We start from the raw sequence: 22681 nt of genomic DNA, 5'->3' as shown, positions 1-22681 counted from the left end.
ATTTGTTTGTAAACTCTTGAGATTTGAGACAAAAGAGGTTTGAGAATTTCACCATCATGTCATAATAACAATTCTGTTTTTAGAAGAAGAAGAAAGAATGGGAGTGTTCACTTTTGTCTGCAAGAGTTCTGGGAAAGTATGGAGTTGAATGCAGGAGATTTAGAAGCATCGGCTTCATCAACTTTTGAGTTGCAGAGGAAACTTGTTCAAGCTGCTCTTTCTGCTGACTCATCTGGTGGTGTTTCTTCTTCCTTTTCTCTTGTCACTCCTTCTGCTGTCTTTCAGGTTATTGTTGGCGGTGGTGGTGGTGGCTTCATTGGAGGTGGTGGAGCTGCTCTAGCCGCAAGTTATGGTAGTGACACTATCCGGCATGAAATGATAGATTTTTTTTGTCAATATTAGAGAGTGCTGATCGACAGAATAAAAACACATTATATTTTAAGAGAAACTAAACAAAGTTGTATCTTGATTACTTGATTTTTATATTATTATTATTTGCTTGAATTACTTTAAGTAAGCTTAGTACATTTGAGACCTAAATCAAGCTCTGGACTATGTCCCAGCCCTCTTTGTCACACCACTGACACACCCGCCAGTTTCTTACATCATATTAATTATGTCACCGCTCCCAGCTGTCAGGACGTAGATGATCCAATCTGCACAATATATAGCCGGCGAGCTAGAGGTGGAAACAAGCCCCAATAGTTTACACATATAACGTACATAACAGTGATCATGGTGTGTTAGCAGGAGGTTTTCGGGATGAGAACATTTTCTCCTGTTGAAAAATGAAAAGGTACAGTCTTATAGTCTATAGCTCTTAAGCTTTTACTGCTGTGCAAGTATCAATTGTTATTGGGATGGGATCATGGATGTCATGTTTTGTATTTACATAACAATTTTCAATTCTTTGCCGTACGTGAACTTGAGAGTTGAGATAATATAACATTGAAAGTTATTTTAGTTTCTTTTTCATTCTTCTTCATTATATTTGCTGCAGGAATTGTAGTAAACATTTTGATCGATAATAATAAGAGACGACCCAAATATGCAATGTATAGTTGTTCTGATCCTCCATTTCATGATCATCTTAAATGTGATGATAATCGATCTTAATCATTTATTGGCTCAGTTAGATTATATTAATGTGATTCAGATATATTATTACTATCTGACCCATGATGTGATTGGAATTGGATCGAGTTGTGTGCTAGCTGTTTCGGTGTTAAAACTTGAGTCACAATCCCTATCAAATTCAAACATGCTTAATACGTGTATGTGATCCATATGTCAATTTTGTTTTTAAGTTTGTTGTTATAATAAGAAAAGTTTAATGGAAGCGATTAGATGAAAACAGATCACGCCACTAATTCAATCAAGCGATGAGATGAAAAATTAAAAAAAGGATGGTTTTGTCCTCTAATAATCACCAAAACAGCAAATCACATCACAGCTATGCTAACGCTAAATGCGGACAGGCCGTAATAAACCGGTGAAACTGGTTTCAGTAGGTGGTGTGGGACTATACAACTCGAATAGACATTTCGGATAATTACGTACGTGATCCCCGTGATGCTTGATCAAATGATCCTTTCTTAAGGTAATATCATTTTTTTTGCTGTACTGAACTTTCATTGTGACACCTTGGAAGATTGTGTATTCTAGAAGAACAATTTCTTCATTCAAATAATTATTGATGAGCCAATGGGGCTAACGTTAATTGTATATTATTTGCCGTACGAAAGGACTTCATATTGTCTATACTCTATAGTCTATACATGAGTAACATCATAACCAATTGACGAATTTGTGTATCCATCTTTTGTTTATCTGGATTGACTATTACGCATAATATTCTCATTATCTATGTAGCTCCGCCCCTGTATCATGGGATATGTGTCCTCCAAACTTCATATTGATGAGAATTGGAGTCTCGTCTTAGTCACTGCAACTCGCTTGAAACTGTAGCTTGGTCCCTGTGAAAACAACTCGATATGGTGGACTTTAAGCGAGTTGCATTTCCAAGTTTAGAAATACTAAACTTGAACCATCATAGATCATTTAGTTAATTAGCATTAACATATATTTAAGGTCATGACTACGACACATAATAGTACCATAGTACCATCCATTTAGCTTTTGAATGCTTCTCATACTTCTCCCTTTCTACGTATTTAATAATAATATAAAATAATAACAATAAAGCAAAAGAGAGTTCATGGGAAAAGAAACAAAAGGAAAATTCATACGGTTTTGTTTGCAAAAATTAAATACGTTGGTGAAGCTCAGGCAATAGTGGCCTGGGCAACCCTGCCCACCAATTACAAGTTTCTCATAGGTCGAAAGATTAACCACGCATGTGCTTACATATAGAAAAACAATCGAACGTGACTACGTGAGGCACCGATATGGAACTTACAAAGTACGACCAAACAATAACTCAATTGTCATCATTACCCCTATATATAAATGGATGCATGTTTTCTTCTTTACAGACTATTGATCATTTGTTTCTCCGCTGCAATATTCACTAGACAGTAGACATGTATGCTGAGCTCACTCTTATTCACATCTTTGAACAACTCTTAAGTCTTAACTAGGTGTGACTGGATGTTCAATGCAGCCATGCAGGCTCTATCAGAGAAAAGCTAAGAAAACTTCCATCTTAAGCTGTGATATTGATGCTTTCGGGGTGTGAGGAGCTGAGTTTTCATTATTGACGTGAACATTTATAGTTTGAATTGGGCGGGGGCGGGTCAACATGGAAAAATGTTATATTCTTTTTCTAGACGTGATGGTGAAATGGAACACCTTGTTCACCGATAATTAGTTGGCAAGACGGTAGCAGTAGCTTTCTTTTCTTGTTTCTTTGCTTGGTCTTTTTTCGGAGAAACAAGTTACTTGTAAATTGTAATGTGGGAACATCGTCAACTGTTTCCTTCGTTATTTTGGGAGTTTGGAGGAAGCATAGTACAAAATATCCTGATATATCATGATATTTGGGGATATCTATCCAGATTTCGAAAAGATATATAAATATCACGATATGTTTAGAGATATATACGACTGCAAATATCAGTGATATTTTAACGATATTTATGATATTTGTGATATTTGGAGATGTTTTGTGATATTTGGAGATATTTAGTGATATTTTGTATATATAATAATTTTATTTAATATTTACCATTATATTTCAAATAGATATAAATAATGTATCATGATATATCAAGAAATGTCCACAATATTTACGATATTTGTCGATATTTATCGATATTTTGGATATATCAACGATATTTACATGTAAAACAATGCCAAATATCCCCAAAGAGAAGGATATATCCACGATACATATCCATAAATTGAGTATCGATAAATACTCATATCATGATATTTTGTACTATGGGGAAAGTACTGAATTCTCTATCGGTTATCAACCAGGGGCTGGGCTCATGCGCTACAGCACGTTGAGCTGACCAAGGAGGCCTACCAAAGTACGATGTATAGCTGTCACGCCACCTATGCAGATGTTTGTGAGCCAATTTTGTATTTTCTTCCTAATCATTGTTTCAATTTTTTTGGTAAAGAATTTTATCTATAATTGTATAAACTGTTTTAGTCTCTCTCTCTCATGGATCCAATTCTGGTCTGAAGTATGATCAGTAAGAGCTATGGCTGAAAAAATGGTACGAATGGATAGCTCACATGGATCCAATTTCGTGTCGAAGCTCGATCTTTATTCTGATCGATTCTGCGGTTAGGCGGACTCCTACCTGAATTCATTCATATATCATTAAAGGATTCAGTGAGGCTCAAAGCATTACAATAATCAACTAAAAGCATAACCAACCCAACACTTTACTGTTCATAAGCGCATATCTAGTTACTACACATCTAGTTCCGATCATCTGTACCAGTTTACGATGATGTTCTGCAACGTGTAGTTTGAACCGACTAACTTGTTATGTTTAAACCCAAATTTCAACCGCCTTCAAATTTCCAAAAAGGCTGCCAAGACAACAAACCTCTGAAATAAGAGAACTCTCCCACAGTTGGGGCTACAGTTTTCCGGGGATAGTTTTTTTTTTTTTTTTGAATCAGTTAGAGGTTAGGCAGACCTCAACCTGTATTGACTTAAAATCGTGTGTACACAACACCTCTCGCATCCTCATCTAATATTTCACTCAGTTGCTTAGGATAGGGTCCTATGCTCTAGTTTATAGAGGTATCACTCATGTTACAAGATTTGGCTAGGAAATCTGTTGCCCGATTAGTTTCCCTGAAAATATGGCTAACCTCTACCTTCTGGAATTTCCTTATCTGCTGTCTGATGGTTTTAGTCACATTGAAACAGAGCCACGGTGTGAGTTCTTTTCCATTTAGTATATTGATAGCCCTCTTTGAGTCTGAGTTAATCTCAATTTGGTCATTCCCTATCATCCTTGCTGCCTTTAGCCCTTCCATACTGCCCAATAATTCCTAAAAAAGTATTGACCTGCATGTGGAGCTACCATTATAGGTTATCAACATTGTACGATTCTTGTCTCTAATCAGCCCTCCATATCCATTGCATAGTAGTTGCATAGTGCCATCAGTATTGAGCATAACATTTGTAGGTTTCTGCCATTGACACTGTATAACAGTTTTGTGGACCCATCCTATTTGCAGTCCCAGCACTTCAATCATTCTTTTTGCTCCATCTGACTCTGTAACTTCCTTGAGTGCTTGCATTGTTGCAAATAGACTTTCATTTTCTTCAAGGTATCTTGTGCAACCTGTGTTGCTGTGTGTTTCTTACCCTTGAATCTTCGACTATTCCTCTCATTCCATATATTGTACACTGTTGCACATGTCATTGCTCTAATGATCTCTACTTCAGTAGAGTTTGTTCTTGTCTCCCTCACTACATTAGAAAAGGCCAAAAACAACGGAAATTGCCGTCCTAAATCGAGATTTACGACGGGAAATGGTGTCCCAGAGTTTGTCGTGAATAGCCCTGTCGTTAATGTTAACGACGGAAAAATGCGTGGTAAAGCGAATTAGAAATGCGACGGGTGTGCGACACTTAAAGCCGTCGTTAATTACAGGATATTCAAAACCGTCACAAATTTCCTTTTTGCTAGAACTATATATTTTCAAATCTATAACGTATTGAACCGTCGTAAATTTTCGTCCAAATAACAAATTTTCGTCCCGTCATATTTGGTAGAACTATTAATACTACATGATTCTCATATCATAAAATCAATTACACAAACATACTAAAACAACACATTTCAAAATTTGATATATTATATATTGGTTTTCCAAAATTTACAATGTTTACAAACTATTGATTGCCAATAAATAACTAGGCTTTTAAAATACACAAAGCATAATAAGAACATATTGGAAAAAAAAAAAAAAAAAAAAAAAAAAAATGTGCTTTGAAATTCCTATATATCTTCATCACCTTTATGCAATTTGGTCTTTCATTGAGTCGCACAACCTTTCATGACTAAATAATCTCAACAGCATCAGAAGTTCTATTTGATAAAAGAGAAGCCTGATCCGTCTCCGCCCTCTTTAGAAGTTGGTAATGGAGTTACACTACGGCGGCGAGCACCCATGCAGGACCACGACGATAGAGATGACAGGGTCCTGACAACGCCTGGAAGTACCCAACATATAATCATAATGACAATATGAAAAACAAAGTTCATACTTTAGATCCAAGTTAAACCTAATAATAATAACAAACAAGAAGCCTGCATCAGGCATCAGGACAAGAAAGACATTTTGTTTCGCTACGTAGCAAAGAAAATTATAACCTAGCAAAAAAAAAATTGTTTCGCTTAATTAATATCTGAGAAACATTGACACAGGTGTGTGTTGGTTTCTGACATGGCAACCTATATGAACTATGAAGTAGGACATAGCTAGGTAAAAAAATATTTCAATTCTCTAGTTACACAGATATTTTTTGGGGTTAAAACCTTATAAAGCGCCTCCTTACAAGGAAATCTATGCTAGGGGCATCTCATGGAATTGTGACTATGTTAATAGGGAGTGTTCTTAGTCTATAAGGGTAACCACAATTAGAAATTTTATGCATCAATGTGCTTGTGTCCATTACCCCTATGTGGAACTTACAAAGTACGACCAAACAATAACTCAATTGTCATCATTACCCCTATATATAAATGGATGCATGTTTTCTTCTTTACAGACTATTGATCATTTGTTTCTCCGCTGCAATATTCACTAGACAGTAGACATGTATGCTGAGCTCACTCTTATTCACATCTTTGAACAACTCTTAAGTCTTAACTAGGTGTGACTGGATGTTCAATACAGCCATGCAGGCTCTATCAGAGAAAAGCTAAGAAAACTTCCATCTTAAGCTGTGATATTGATGCTTTCGGGGTGTGAGGAGCTGAGTTTCCATTATTGACGTGACCATTTATAGTTTGAATTGGGCGGGGGCGGGTCAACATGGAAAAATGTTATATTCTTTTTCTAGACGTGATGGGGAAAATTCAGGGGCGGCTCAAGGCTATTCGGGCCCTAAGCGAAGTTCGAATAGGGGGCCTTCTACAATTAATACCAATAAAAATTGTTTACAACTTATTGCTTTATTTATGTTATTTCATCATATGAGTGCAAACCCTCATCCTTTATCCGGGCTTGGGATCGGCAATGTATTATCAAAATACTTTGGCGGATTTAAAAGTTTTTTTTTTTTTTTTATGCGAAGAAATTTTTACATGTCACAAACTTCAATTAAATTTCATTTTTCTTACTTTTTGAGCTGCAAAATCACTAATTAAATCTTTGTATTTAAGTTCTTCTAGAAAATCTCTTTCTATAGATAATGTAGCTAATCCACTCAATCTTTCTTGTGACATGGTTGATCTTAAGTAAGATTTAATTAACTTTAGTTTTGAAAAACTCCTTTAATTTCTGCTGAAGCAACGGTTACAGGTACTGTCAACAATATTCTATAAGCTATATAAGTATTTGGAAAAGATTGTATTATTTTTAGATAGTTCAATATTTTAATTGAGGATTCATTTTTGGTATCTAAAATTTCTCTTAGTAGTCTTAATTCTAAAAACAAATCTATATCATCAATATCACAACTCTCTCCATGTTTCAAAAAACTTTCAAGATTAAGACAATATTCTTTTAACCTATCATCATCTATTGATTTCAATTTTTTCACGTCAAATAAAAATCTGAACGTTTCTTCAAAACTTTTTAACTATTCAAATATATTATTAAAAGATGATATCGCTTGATCAATTATATATAAGAAAAAATTAGTTCTAAATGACTCTTCAGGTGTTTGAGTTACTTCATTGTCAACATTCTCATCAAATTGTCTCTTTCTCCGAATTACACGTTTTTCATGAAATACCGGTTCTATATCCATTTGATGTGCAATATCCATGGATGCTATTTTAGCTTTTTCAAATCCTTCTTCTCTGTACTTTTTAAAAAATGTGATTAGACCTTTTATTTGATTTATAGCCATGTCAATGGGCATATCTTTAGATTGTAAATCCTTACTAACCAAATTCACAGTAGCTAATATATCATACCAAATAACCATTCCAAACAAAAACTCATAATTTTCTAAATCATGCAATGCTAGACTTTCAAATTTCACTCTTTGTTTTTGGATCCTCGCTAATTTTTGCTAGCTCAAGTAGAGCATCCCTAATTTCTGGCGCTTGAGTAATCAATGCTTTAACACTCTCAACTCGACTTTCCCAACGTGTTGGTGACAAAGTTTTTACCGTATATTTAGTTAAATACTTACATAAAACATCCCATCGTTTTGTAGAGGAAGAAAACAAACAATAAATACGTTGCAAAATTCCAAAAAATGATATTGCCTTTGAACAAGAATTCGCCATATCACATAATACTAAGTTAAGACTATGACATCCACATGGAGAGTAAAATGCTCTAGGATTTATATCTAACAATCATTTTTGGACGTCTTGATTTTTATCTTTCATATTTGATCCATTATCATACCCTTGACCTCTTATGTCGTTCTTCTAAAACACGTAATAGCCCATTAAAAAGTCCTTTACCCGACGTGTCTTCTACTATTATAAAGTCTAGAAAATACTCTTCGATTCTTATGAGACTTGAGGAAACATCTACACAACGTAATATGACAGTCATTTGTTCTTGGTGACTAATATCAGGAGTGCAATCAAGTATAACAGAATAATATTTTGCTTCCTTAATTTTCAGAATAATTTTATTTTTTATTTCAAATGCCAACAATTGTATCCATTCATTTTGTATATTGTGATCTGACTAAGATAATGAACCTTTAATTTATCATGTTTGATTCGCCGGAGATGTTCTTGCATAATTGGGTCAAACTCTGCAATCATTTCAATTAAGCTAAAAAACAGACCATTATTAGCTTCATAAATTTTCGCATTCTTTCCACGAAATGCCATATTGTTTTTAGAAATTGTCTTAACAACAACAATAATTCTTAGTAGTACATTACTCCAATGTTCTTTTTCCCTATCAATTTACTCTTGGATATGCTTATCAATTGTTGTCTTGCTGTTTAATCTTTAAACAACTCATCCCAAAGTGTCAAATTATCAATGTGACCAGTAGAAAGTTCATGTTTTTTAAGTTTGGTACCAATATTTTGCCAATCATCAGTCCCTTCACTATTTAATTGAAATTGGGTGCAACTTGAGTTAAATAACTTGCAACAGAAACAAAAGACCTTATTGCAATATTTTGAATATACTAACCAATTTCTATCAAACTTCTCTCCATTTGGTGCTACTTGGGTATAAAATTTAGTTGAAAATTTTCTTTTTGTCTTCATATCAATAGGAAATTCTACGCCGCTAATTAACTCTAATTGGACCCTTCTTAACTAACAAATCTCTTAGTTTTGTATCAATTTTACCCCATTGTCCAGGGTCATAAATATCTTGAATTAAAGAGTTGGATTGTTCATTGAGGTTCTCATCAATACTAGCAAGCAAATCTTCTGTTGAGTTATCATTTCTTTCATTTGTTTGATTTTCTTCAATGTTATCTTGAACAGAAACACTAGGAGCAAAATTTACATTAGGATCAATATCAATGTGTTCTGTATTTTCATTATTATCCACTTCTATTGGTTGGTCAGGTTGTTCATTTACTAAATTATCACTTGAACTAACCGATTCACTTTGTTTATAGCTTTTTATAAATTTAAAAATAGCTCCTCTTTGAGATTCAATCGCCTCATCTACTTTTCTCTTTTTTTGACGTTTTTGATTACTGGATTTATACTTTCGGTTCATGTCAAAACAGTAAAATAATATGCAAGCAGCAAGCAATAAGCAATAAGTCCTCACATAGTCACATAACATACCAAAAAATAAAATAAAATGGAAACAATCACCGTGAGACGAAGCTTAATTGATAGGCGAAGTCGCGTTTGAAGTATAGGGTAAAAAAGTAGACAATCCACGAGACCACGACAATCACTTTGGCTAAGCAAGTAAGCAACTAGTCCAATTATACCTGTTAAAACCACTATCCACTATCCAAAAAAGAAAAGAATGAGTTTGAGTGGAATTAAATTAGAATTTAGAATATAACAATTTAACAATTAAAGTAAAAAAAGACACCAACCTTTTCTTTTCTTTTATCTTTCTTGAAAATAGAGAGAAGAAGAAGAATATAAAAAGTCAGAAAGAATGAGGGATTATAAAACCAAAGAAAGCAAAAAGAAGATGATAGAGGTAAGAGTGTATTGTTGGTTTTATAAAGAGATGAAGAAGAATGTTGATTAGTTATGGAGGAGTGCATTATTTTGCTTGAGAATTGAAGGCGTGGGAAACGGTGGAGAAGCTGAAGGTGAGAGAAACGAAGGGTCTATTCTCTGTATACCGTTTTTTTTTTTTTTTTTTTTTTCAATGTAAAAACGTTTTTTTTTTTTCTTACCGATAGTGAACTGGACTGGAATATATTGGGGGCCCCTTGAGCTGCGGGCCTAAGCCGTTGCTTATTTTGCTACATGGATGAGCCGGCCCTGGGTGAAATGGAACACCTTGTTCACCGATAATTAGTTGGCAAGACGGTAGCAGTAGCTTTCTTTTCTTGTTTCTTTGCTTGTCTTTTTTCGGAGAAACAAGTTACTTGTAAATTGTAATGTGGGAACATCGTCAACTGTTTCCTTCGTTTTCAGGCCATTGGTATACTTTGGGAGTTTGGGGGAAGTACTGACTTCTCTATCGGTTATCAACCTGGGGCCTGGGCTCATGCGCTACAGCATGTTGAGCTGACCAAGGAGGCCTACCAAAGTACGATGTATAGCTGTCACGCCACCTATGCAGATGTTTGTGAGCCAATTTTGTATTTTCTTCCTAATCATTGTTTCAATTTTTTTGGTAAAGAATTTTATCTATAATTGTATAAACTGTTTTAGTCTCTCTCTCTCACATGGATCCAATTCTGGTCTGAAGTATGATCAGTAAGAGCTATGGCTGAAAAAATGGTACGAATGGATAGCTCACATGGATCCAATTTCGTGTCCAAGCTCGATCTTTATTCTGATCGATTCTGCGGTTAGGCGGACTCCTACCTGAATTCATTCATATCATTAAAGGATTCAATGAGGCTCAAAGCATTACAATCATCAACTAAAAGCATAACCAACCCAACACTTTACTGTTCATAAGCGCATATCTAGTTACTACACATCTAGTTCCGATCATCTGTACCAGTTTACGGTGATGTTCTGCAACGGGTAGTTTGAACCGACTAACTTGTTCTGTTTAAACCCAAATTTCAACCACCTTCAAATTTCCAAAAAGGCTGCCAAGACAACAAACCTCTGAAATAAGAGAACTCTCCCACAGTTGGGGCAACAGTTTTCCGGGGACAGGTTTTTTTTTTTTTTTTTTTGAATCAGTTAGAGGTTAGGCAGACCTCAACCTGTATTGACTTAAAATCTTGTGTACACAACACCTCTCGCATCCTCATCTAATATTTCACTCAATTGCTTAGGATAGGGTCCTATGCTCTAGTTTATAGAGGTATCACTCATGTTACAAGATTTGGCTAGGAAATCTGTTGCCTGATTAGTTTCCCTGAAAATATGGCTAACCTCTACCTTCTGGAATTTCCTTATCTGCTGTCTGATGGTTTTAGTCACATTGAAACAGAGCCACGGTGTGAGTTCTTTTCCATTTAGTATATTGATAGCCCTCTTTGAGTCTGAGTTAATCTCAATTTGGTCATTCCCTATCATCCTTGCTGCCTTTAGCCCTTCCAGACTGCCCAATAATTCCTGAAAAAGTATTGACCTGCATGTGGAGCTACCATTATAGGTTATCAACATTGTACTATTCTTGTCTCTAATCAGCCCTCCATATCCATTGCATAGTGGTTGCATAGTGCCATCAGTATTGAGCATAGCATTTGTAGGTTTCTGCCATTGGCACTGTATCACAGTTTTGTGGACCCATCCTATTTGCAGTCCCAGCACTTCAATCATTCTTTTTGCTCCATCTGACTCTGTAACTTCCTTGAGTGCTTGTTGCAAATAGACTTTCATTTTCTTCAAGGTATCTTGTGCAACCTGTGTTGCTGTGTGTTTCTTACCCTTGAATCTTCGACTATTCCTCTCATTCCATATATTGTACACTGTTGCACATGCCATTGCTCTAATGATCTCTGCTTCAGTAGAGTTTGTTCTTGTCTCCCTCAAGATGTAGTACCACTCTTGGTTAGATTCCATGACATTAGAATTCATTCCAAGATTCTTCTTCACCTCAGACCAAATTTCTTGAGTATAAGGGCAGTCAAAGAACAAATGGTGAGAGTTCTCTCTTTCCAGCATACACATACAACACTGTGATTGGTGTAGTATATTTTTCTTTATAAGTCTATCCTGGGTAGAAAGACTTCCACTAATTATGTTTCCGGGGATAGTTGTGCTATGAATAGAAACCAGTAATTATGTTTACGGAAAAATGAGAGAGAGAGAGCAATTAAGAACGAGTCAAGGGCTGAACTAAAAGTGTCCTAACTTGTAGTTTTCAATTGAGTACAGTTACATTGGAGTCAGTAACATGAGAATTCACAGGCAAAAAAAATGGTGAATGAAACAGAAATGCAGGTAAATGAAGAGACTAAACAACCACTGATACCAGAAAGCACACACTTCTTACAAGTTTTCAAATGTGCCAGAGAACCCACCACTACTAGTCTGGTGGAGAGGAAGATACAGAGAAGGCACTATTGTCCTTCCTAGCACTCAACTTCTCTTCATGCCACTTGCAAAAACCTTCTTCAAGGACCTCTCGCATCCAAGCATGACGACAATTCTCTGCTGCTTCAGGGATGGTAACCCATCTCTGCTGACGTGTGTTCTGTTCAGGCCATGAGTTGTGAGCTCTTGACAAACAGAGGAAACATTGCAGCTTCACATAAGCCTTCTGGGCTAAACTCATCCTGGTGGGTTTTGCTCTTGAAACGGTAACGACCCAAACACTCCTGACACAGTATATAGTTAGGCCAACCCAATCCAAACAACAAGGAAAATAGAGAGAATGAAATACGTCACCGACACTAAAACAAATTGACCAGAAGCAGATATAAGTTTGACAATTATTGTGTGGGGAACAAATGAAGACTTGCATGACAGCACACAGAAACAAAAGTCGAAGCAAGTATCAGATTTCTATGCTTATGGTTTTATAAAAGTTTACTGCCACTACAAATTTTAACATATCACTGCCCGCCACACATTAGTACATTACTAAGCATCACACTCTACTATGTCAGATCACATCACCACATATTGCAGTCTGCAATGGATTAAGATTGCATTTAATGACTTTCCATCTTCGTTGGTACTTACCATGAAACTCTGCCTGCATAGTGATATGTTGCACTAGACTGCCGACCCCAATCAGGCCATACTCGATCGCCTTAGCAGCAAGTGTAAATATTCATTGGCCCTACCTGCACTATTTCCTTCTACGCTAAAGATTCGTCTGAAAAATGAAATGAATAACTCAAGCCAATTTCATTATGCTAGGGTTGGCTATGATCTGTGGGAACTACATGCCCAGTGTCGCCAACTACAATGGTACGTAGGGAAGGGATCTCGCACATATGATACCTGGAATGTGGGTCCTTTCGTTATGTGGGACAGGGTATGGTACCTGAAGTGGTACACTGGTACGCGGTACATTCGACTAGGCTTAGTTTGTATGCTATTTGGGAGATTGGGGGCATAATCCACTCAGGAACTATTATGTGAGACGCTGTTGATATATACTAGAAAAAGTACTCCTTCACACCCTCTTTGGCCTTTGGTGAGAAAGGATATCTACGACCTTGAAAGATATTAGAACTAGACATGGGAAAACTGTAGACTTAGACCACATTTGATGCATTAAAAACCCGGTGCTTCATAGGAGGAGCAAGCACATCAAAATCAAATTTCATTATATACGCAAGCTTGACAAAGACCAGGAAGTTGCAATGGAGCTTTGCGAGTCTGAAGATCAAGTTGCCGACATTCTCACAAAGCCATTGAATGCTGACGCCTTCTACAAGTTGAAGCAGAATATGGGGGTTTGCAGTTCTGAAAGTTTGAGTTTTAAGGGAGGCTGTCAGAGTAAGGGTCGTGTCATGTCTGTGTGACCAAGTCTTTATTGGTGTAGTCTTTTGCTGGAATTTAACACAGCAGTTATTTGATTAGAGACCTCTTTTCTTTCTGAACTTTTTCCCCAGTAGTTTTATCTTTTCTGTTTTGAACCTTTACAGATGTTGTATCAGTTATAACTGCAATAGCGAGCAGATCTCACAATATCAAAAATTTGAACAGCTGCTTTAACTACCAAGATGATCTAAGGAAAGGGGATGTGAAAGTAAGACTAACTAGTATACTGCATTGCAGTGGGGCGTGAGCGTAGTAGCATATTATTTATTTGACTATTTTATTATTATATTTTTTTTATTTTCACGACTTAATTAATTTTTTGATAATTAGACAGATAAACTAAGGAAAATAGACTATATCATTGTCTAGTTTATCAAGTGTAACAATATTGTGTAACAATATTAATTGAATCTTTTTGCTACGGTTATTTTATTATGCATGATTGAACCATCAAGATGCATTAGAAATATATAATATGATTCTTCTATCTATCAATAACTACACATATAAATGTGAAAAAGTAGACCATTATCTCAAAGTCTGAAACACCTTAGTGGAAGTTGTATGTGGCAAACCAGAATTTGTTAAATGGAAGGGACTATTTGTGTGTATAGGGACCATTATTATACACAAAGTGGGGAATGATCTGATCCTGCCCTACATAGCCGTGATATCTCCATCTAGCATATGTTGAGCCATGTATTATTAACAAACAATCTATCTATCTATGCTTCCGTTACACCACTAGTATTACAGCCATAATGACGCTGTATGATAAGCATCTCAGATGTTCACACCCATTCATTGCAAAGGGAGCGTGAGCTAGGAGTGGAGAAGAGATAGGTATTGGTGAGAAAGGAGAGAGAGGGAGATGGGTTTTGCCGGGCAATTTGAGAGAAGAAAATAATCAAATCGCCAAGTGAGGGGGGAGCAGGGCGAACGGGGGAAATAGTGGGTGGAGGAGAGGTCGACCGGGGAAAAGTTGGGAGAGAGAGTGTGGAGTTGTGAAGAGAAGAAGAGAGAGGGAGGGGGTAGGTACACCTGAAGATATAAACAACATTTTGCCCAACTTTCCAAACCCAACTCAAAAACGATCGCTATATTTGATTATTTCCATAACAACTTCATCTTTATATCGCCTTTATAGGGCGGTTAAGATTTGTTACAATCGATACATTTGTTTGGCGTATAAATATCTACAAGACTTTAATAGTTTAATATGTTGTTTTCTTTGTTTAATGTGACAGCATTTAAATGCTCTCGCGTAAGGTAATGGAGGATTCAAGGTCATCATTGCCAAATAATAAAACTTCGAATCGATAACGTTAGGGTTAATAACGATCCAATACAAATGACACGGAAAAAAAAATGCCTCTCAGATATCATCCTCAAAGTTGTACACTTCTAGCTCAAAATACGAAGTTTCTACATTTCCCCAAGATTCAAAGAATAACACAGAAAGTTTAGGACGGTTGTTAGGTCCAAGAGCTACATTCTCAATCTTCCTCACAACCAAAAGACCATCTCCAAGCACCCTCCGAGATAAAATAAGAGAAGAAACAAACACAGCTTAGGAGGAAACGTTATCAACAGTTTTCACAACAAGGACTATAAATCAAAAGGTGGTTTCCACTAAAAAAATGAACTTACCCCAAAGATTACATGCTTATTGTCGAGCCAATCAAATTTTGAGCACGTTATGAAGAACTGCACAAAAGAGATCGTGAGATCAATAAGAGACTCATATTTCATCTAAAAGATTAGAAACATCCCAAGTAAAACAAAGAAAATTTGAGGAAACCTGTTGTAATAAATAGCCAATCTGTCTATGTTCAAAAGTCATGTGCAGTTTACAAAAACTGGTATGACTTTGTACTCAAACATTGGAACATTGTGAATATTGCATTTTGGCCTTAAATAGGTTATCGCCTGCTTTTCCTTCTTCTCTTTTGGGATCCGAGGGTGGGATTGTCCAAGCACAACAGACCAAATTCAAGCAACTACCGCTTGCCTAACGATTTTTCACCTAGAATAAAGGCTTGGTTCAAGTTGAAGGCTCAAGTTCAAATGCTGAGCATATGCAATATCTCAAGAAACTCACTTAAACAATTCTCTACTTTAAAGCCATGTGCAATCTGGAAAACTGTAGTACTCAAGAACTAGGATATGGATTTACTCACCGATATTTGCAATCAAAGTTTCACAACTCTTGCTTTTTTCACATAATGTAGAATATTAGCCTCTTAATGTGCAGAAATCCAGTTTTACACCTTAAATACTAAGGGATAATTTGGACCAGACTTGAGGGGGAAAAAACAAGTCTCAAATTGAACATGTAGACTTAGATTAGATCAAAGTAACAAATAACAATAACGAAATAGTACATCCATTGGTGTTCGGGTCCGCTATTTGCCCGCAACCAAACAAATGAACAACAAAAAGGATGCATTAAGTTTGAAGTATAAGTTAGACTAACTTGAACAGAAACTAAAATAGTTTACAATAGACCGACGAAAAGAAAAATATACACCGAGATACTTGAAGTTTAATTTGAGCAACAACTCTTACCATCGATAACAAGCCAGACCAAGATGCTTCAAGAATGAAATTTTCATCATCGAACTTACTTCCATATATGGATACACACCCACTACCATCGCTCAAAACATTAACAACATTGTCAAATAGAGTCAAGAATAAATATGAGGGTGACGTTATAAAATTGTGGCAAATATAACCTTGAAAGGTTTCGTGATCGAAGATTCTCAAACAAAAAAATCATCCAATTTTAGGCACTCCTACCTCCTACATCATCTAACCGCCTATGTGTGAGGAAGATGATGTAGAAAGTAGGTCTGAAACCCCACAATTGTCCTAGATGATAAACCCGTAAGTCCACAACGCTTGAAGATTGATAAGAGATACCAACCTTTAAAAAGTCACCACCAGATCATAAAATCCTAGATCACCCCGGAAACCCGACAATTTTTGTACCCAACCGGTGTTACCCCTTTTCTCAAGAAATCAACTCCAACGAATTGAGACATATTATCAAAACAAATATCCTTCAGGTGTAGCAACAACTATTGTTGGTGAACTCAAATCGTTTTATGAGGATCCCGACGCAAAGACCATCGATTCCGTGAAGATATACACTTTGTAATTTTATCCATATAATATTTTGAAAAGTAATAGTGGGAAGTAACACAACGAGATTAAAGGAAAGTATTTACATATACCCTAGTGACTATTAGCGTAATAAAAGAGAAATTTTCAAACTACATAATAGGCATTATCAGATTTGCAAATGAACACAAAAGTGAGTACGACAATTTTATCGCCCTAAAAGAAGAGAAGTAATAGGGAGCTTTGTTCCCATGCAATTTGATCTTTATCCGAGATTATACCACCTCAATCAACAAAAAATAAAATAAAATCTCCAAACTATTTTGAGCCAAATCCAGGTTTCTTTAAGAAACTTGAGTTCCCGTAATCCAATATTGACTCACCGAACCCCCAACAAGACCAATGTGTTTGAATGATGGTAAACTCCTCTTAAAACTAGCCCAATGTCATCAAAATCCACTAGACATCATTGACTAAAAGAAAGGTGACACAACCAATCCCTATTTTAAGATTTTTTTAATTAAACATACCGATCAACTTGTCAATCTTAATGTCCGATTTTAGCTAAACCAAGGTGAAATTGTGATTCAGGTTCGGGGTATCCAACCCTTTAAGTTTCAAACTTTTGAAGACGACTTCACTTGTAGAGAGAGAGAAATGTGTAGCACTTCGGTGCATAAAAATCCACATTCTGCTTTTTGATCCTCGGAAAAACCATGGATATATAATCTGACCACAAATTAAAGTTATAACTACTCAAGCGGAATAAAGGATAGTCAGATATCAAGTGTGCTTGACTTTTCACCTGTTCACCCGATGTAACCGCACGCAAAACAAACAGATACAAAAGTCAGTCTTCTTCCCTTCCCTCTCCTTAAACCTCCTTTTCTCAACCACCACTTCTCTTCCAAAAAGACTCACATCCCTCCTCGAAACAAAACCCCACTTCCATAACCACCACCACCAAGACCAAAAACCCAATACCCTAATTTCACTAAAAGCTCTAAAAACAATACCAATTACAAAACCCCAAAGTAAAGTTTCACCTAAAATGCAAGTGATGACCTCGACATGAAATAATCACTCTTCTATCATAATCAATCAGAACCAATGTTTTGAAATCTTCCAATGCTTCATTTCCTGATGAAATGAATCTATTGTATTTGTACTTTGAAGTGGCGAATCCGAGAGAAATATAAATAATCGAGAGCAAGAAATATCTTAACAAAATATAGTATGTGTGATTTAAAAGATTTCAATTGGTTCGGTTTGAAGGAAAACCCACTTGAATTATGGGCATTTTTCAAGATAGATTGTGAGAACAGTCATGATGGAGGAGAGATTGGGAGATTGGAGGAAAAAAAGAAAATGAGAAAATAGAGGGTACGGTCAGACACAAACGAAGGGTTATTTGGGGGTACGGACAGACACAGGAGAGAGTGACACGTAGCAAGTGGTTTTTTGGGTGATTTAAGAAAAGCGACCTCAAGAGTTCGCTACGCTCACGGATAAGACTATATAATGCAACTTCTGTAACAACCTACATAGGCAATTCCAAAGTCAATGGAGAACAGCGGCGTAGATGAAGATTTAAATTTATTATGATCATGAGCACATATTTCACGAAATAAAAAATGAAAAATAAGTAAAATACACAAGCATTTATACAAAATGTATTGTCACCATTATTTCTCCTCGGACTCCAGCTTCTTCTATAGCCTCCTCCCGTGCTGCTGCCTACTCAACAGTTTCATCATTCTCCCATCCTCCCTACACGCAAACCATAATGATTCCATGACTCCAAGAACAATCCAATCCCTTCTGTTTCTTCACAAAACTAGAAATATGTGCATTCATCACAAAAATCGACGATACTTGGCATATATTACCAATTTAAGTCTTACATAACGATAACTAAGCATAATGCCAAAAGCAAAACAAGAATCCTGTATACTTATCAATATCGTACGATACACGATATGTATCGTTACATCTTGTATAGGAAATTTGAAGTATCGGGGATCACGGGAATGTATCATACATTCATACCATACAATACAACATACAACCTCTATCGGACGTTACAAACAGGGGGGGAGAAAACGAAAAACGAAAACTCCTTTCAAGATCTGGAAAAAAGTCTGAAAATATGGACGATGGTGAATGGTAAAGATATTGTATTAGAATGGTAGTCAAACAATCAAAAAGAGCGAAAAGAGAGGCTGATGATCTGAGGGCCAGAGGTCTGGGGCACTTGCTCATTCCGGAAGAAGCACCAGTCATTAGTATCTCAAGTGATTCTATGGTGTCCAATGAACCTTCTATCTCGAATAGATCTCTGGATTCTACAATCCCCTCTGATATTTCGGGACACTCCATACCCGGAAGATCAAATTCCTTGGATCTTTCTGAGAATGGGGAGAAGAGCTAAACTCTCTAGAGGATGGTCATGTTTTGGGGATTGATTCAGAATGGTGGGGTGCAAGAGGAAGTGTCAATTAGTAACGTGCAAATCTTGCTCAAGGAAGTTTAGAAGGTGGTGGGTATGAATCTGAGGATAGCATAGCTCAGATAAAATTCTCACAACCAAAGCCGATAGCTGTGGATGATTCCTTAGTGATAAATAAGAGATCCTACAGAGGTATGAAACTGCATAAGGGGGAGTGCTCAGGTAAGTTCAGTGGAGTTGAAGGGGGAAGTGGAGCTGGTAAGGGTAATATCTGTGGTAGTGATGATGAAGTCCGAAGCGGTGGGTCTCAGGGGTCTCCTCCGGGGTTGACAGGCGGCAATATAACTTGGAGTCAAACCATGATCTGAGCACGGAATTGCCAATTCCTCCACGGCAATTCAAAATCTAAAGGACTTAATAGGTAGGCTTGACCCAGATATTATATGTCTGTCTGAAACAAAGGTTGATGTTGCAAAGATGTAAGGGATCAGTAGGTTGGTTAAGTATAGGGGGTGTTTATGTGTTCCAGCTGTGGGTCTGAGTGGGGGCCTTGCTGTTCTCTGGAAAGAAGGGGTGGACCTGGAAATCTTGGGGGCAACTAGGAACCAGGTGACAGGTAAACTGAATAATTATTGTTGCAATGAATCTTGGTTTTTTTTTTCTTTTGTTTATGGGGAACCCTTAGCATGTAATCGACATAAAGTTTGGTCTGAACTCAGAGATGTAGCTACCCTTATTCCTGAACCTTGGTGTATGTTTGGGGATTTCAATGTCATTACATCTCTTGATGAAAAAATAGGGGGAAGGAGTACTTTTGATAAAAGCATGGTTGATTTTAATGGGCTGATAAATGACCTTGGGTTGATTGATCTAGGGTTTAAGGGGCCTAAATATACTTGGAGCAATAACAGAGCCCCTCAAAGTCACATCCTAGAGAGACTAGATAGAGCTATGGCTACTGAGGCCTGGATAATCCTTTTTCCTAACATGCATGTTTATAATGTTGTTAATGCTAGCTCTGACCACCTGTCTATCATGATAAATCTAAATGTTAAGGATAATAATAGAGCCGATCATGATAAACCTTTTAGATTCTACAATATGTGGTTCACTGATAATACTTGCATGCCTGTTATAGAAACTGCTTGGAAGTCTATTTCTCATGATTTGCCTAATATGAATGTTATTCTTAAACACAAGATGACTCAACAACACCTCTCCATTTGGAATAAGAAGGGGTTTTGCAACATTTTTACAAATATTAAAAAAGTCAATAAAGAGCTGGAAGATGTGTTGAAAAAACCTTTCTCCCTAACCAACTATGAAAAAGCAAAAGGTTTAAAATCTGAGCTATTTGAGTGGTTGGTTAAGGAGGAAAGTTTTTGGAAACAGAATTCCACCATTCATTGGTTGAAGGAGGGTGGGAAAAACACTAGGTTTTTCCACCTATCAACCATTTTCAGAAGAAGAAAAAACAACATTGAGAAGCTATAGAAGCAAGGGGGAGGATGGAGTGAGGGGAGAACTGAGGTGGGGGAAAATATAAACTCCTACTTTAGGGCTCTATTCCACTCTGATCATCCCCAACGAAATGAAAGCATCCTCAATTTGTTCCAACCATGTATTACTGAGAAGGAAAATGAGAACCTTACTGCCATTCCTACCTCTGAGGATATCTGGAAAACTGTTAAAAAAATGGGAAGCCTTAAGGCTCCTGGACTTGATGGGTTCCAAGGGTGTTTCTATCAAAACACCTGGGACATTGTGGGCAGCAGCATTGTTGCCTTTGTGAAGGATTTCTTTACTAAGGGGAGCTCAATCCTATTTTTAATGAAACTCATATTGCCCTTATTCCTAAGGTCAACAACCCTGAGACAGTGGCCAATTTCAGGCCTATCAGTCTATGCAATTTTTGCTATAAAGTCATATCTAAGATCCTTGCAAATAGGTTAAAAAGGCACCTAAATAAAATTGTTTCTCCTTTTCAAGGGGCCTTCATAAAAGGGAGAAACATAGGGGATAATACTGGGTTGGCTTGTGAACTGTTTCACCACATGAAAAATATGAAAGACAAGAATAATGAGTGGGTTGCTTTAAAGATGGACATTGCAAAAGCCTATGATAGAGTTGAATGGATTATGGTGGATAATATCTTTGAGAGGCTATGGTTTAGTCAAAGATGGAGAAGCTTGATTAAGCAATGCATATCTACTGTTTCCTTTCAAGTCCTTTTAAATGAGAGTCCTCTTAATAAGTTCATCCCTGAAAGAGGCCTGAGACAGGGTGATCCTCTATCACCTTATATCTTTATCATCATGTATGAGGCCCTTTCAAGGATGATTGCAAAAGCTGAGGTTGAGGAGAAGGTCCATGGGATTAAGATCAGGAGAGCATCTCCTCCTATCTCCCACCTCCTTTATGCTGATGACTTGATTTTGTTCACTAGAGGTAATCTGGAGGATGGGGGTCATCTGAAGGACATCCTCCAAGACTACCGTCTTTATACAGTCACCGATAAATTTTGACAACTCAAGCATGTTTTTTAGTAGAAACATCAAGTTTAGAAACAAAATAAAGTTAAAAAAGTTCCGGAAGATGAGACTTTTTAACCCAAAGGATAAGTATTTAGGGATCCCTATTATGCTTTCTCAAAAGAAGGCAGAAGATTTTGACTTCTTAGTGGACAAGATCCACAATAAGATTAAAGGCTAGAAGGCTAAGGTACTTTCACAGGCTGGAAGGGCTACCCTAATCCAGTCTGTGGTACAAGCCACTCCTTTATATGCTATGTCAACTTACATGCTGCCTATGTCTACCTGTGACAAAATAGACAAAGCATGTAGAGAGTTTTTTTGGCATGGTTCTGAAAATTCTAAAAGTGTCCATACCATTGGGTGAGACAACTTATGTAAACCCAAATCCGAAGGAGGATTAGGGTTCAGGAAAATGAGAGACATAAATGTAGCTATGCTAGCCAAGCTCCCTTGGAAAGCAGCTACTGACATTGATTCTATATGGACAAAGACTGTCACATCCCGAATTTCTAAACAATTAAAAAAAATGAATATTTGAAATATAAATATCTCAAACATCACTTGGTTCAATTGTCTAAAAACCCAGGCTATGACGGGGTGGATACAACACATGTCAAAACCTAAAACCCACATCATAAAAGAATCTTAACAACAAAAATAATCTCTAAAATTCTCTTTATTTCTTTATAAAAAAGTCTATTTTCCGTCCAAATAAAACATCAAACCACTCTAAGAATAACAGGTCTTCAACATCGTATTTTCAGATCATATGAAAAGAAAACTATGTTATTACATACTTCCAAAAGAAACAGACCTAACAAAACTAACGGACTGCTCTAGGCACGAATCCCAATCACACGCCGCGGTTCCACT

The 22681-nt window shown here is 36.7% G+C and overlaps 2 protein-coding genes and 1 pseudogene across 3 annotated transcripts; 1 reads left to right on the top strand and 2 right to left on the bottom strand.

The window, feature by feature from the left end:
• Positions 1-11047: 11047 nt before the first annotated feature.
• Positions 11048-11866, bottom strand: LOC147474019 (uncharacterized). The gene has a single exon (XM_086586753.1). The coding sequence runs from the start codon at positions 11864-11866 to the stop codon at positions 11048-11050; it is 819 nt and encodes a 272-aa protein (XP_086442879.1).
• Positions 11867-12091: 225 nt separating this feature from the next.
• LOC147474018 (nudix hydrolase 16, mitochondrial pseudogene) lies at positions 12092-18864 on the bottom strand (annotated as a pseudogene). The gene is made up of 3 exons (XR_015210161.1): positions 18715-18864; positions 18509-18595; positions 12092-12522 (listed from the first exon to the last, which is right to left on the bottom strand). The product of XR_015210161.1 is annotated as a nudix hydrolase 16, mitochondrial pseudogene (transcript).
• Positions 18865-19468: 604 nt separating this feature from the next.
• Positions 19469-20768, top strand: LOC147474017 (uncharacterized). The gene is made up of 3 exons (XM_086586751.1): positions 19469-19610; positions 19804-19890; positions 19960-20768. Exons 1-3 carry the CDS (start codon positions 19469-19471, stop codon positions 20766-20768), a joined length of 1038 nt encoding a protein of 345 aa, XP_086442877.1.
• Positions 20769-22681: the final 1913 nt, after the last annotated feature.

Source organism: Coptis chinensis, unplaced genomic scaffold, assembly GCF_015680905.1.
Source record: "Coptis chinensis isolate HL-2020 unplaced genomic scaffold, ASM1568090v1 utg136_pilon_pilon, whole genome shotgun sequence".
In the NCBI taxonomy this organism is placed as follows: Eukaryota; Viridiplantae; Streptophyta; class Magnoliopsida; order Ranunculales; family Ranunculaceae; genus Coptis; species Coptis chinensis.
Note: the sequence above shows the minus strand (reverse complement) of the source record. Positions and strands in the feature narration are given on the sequence as shown.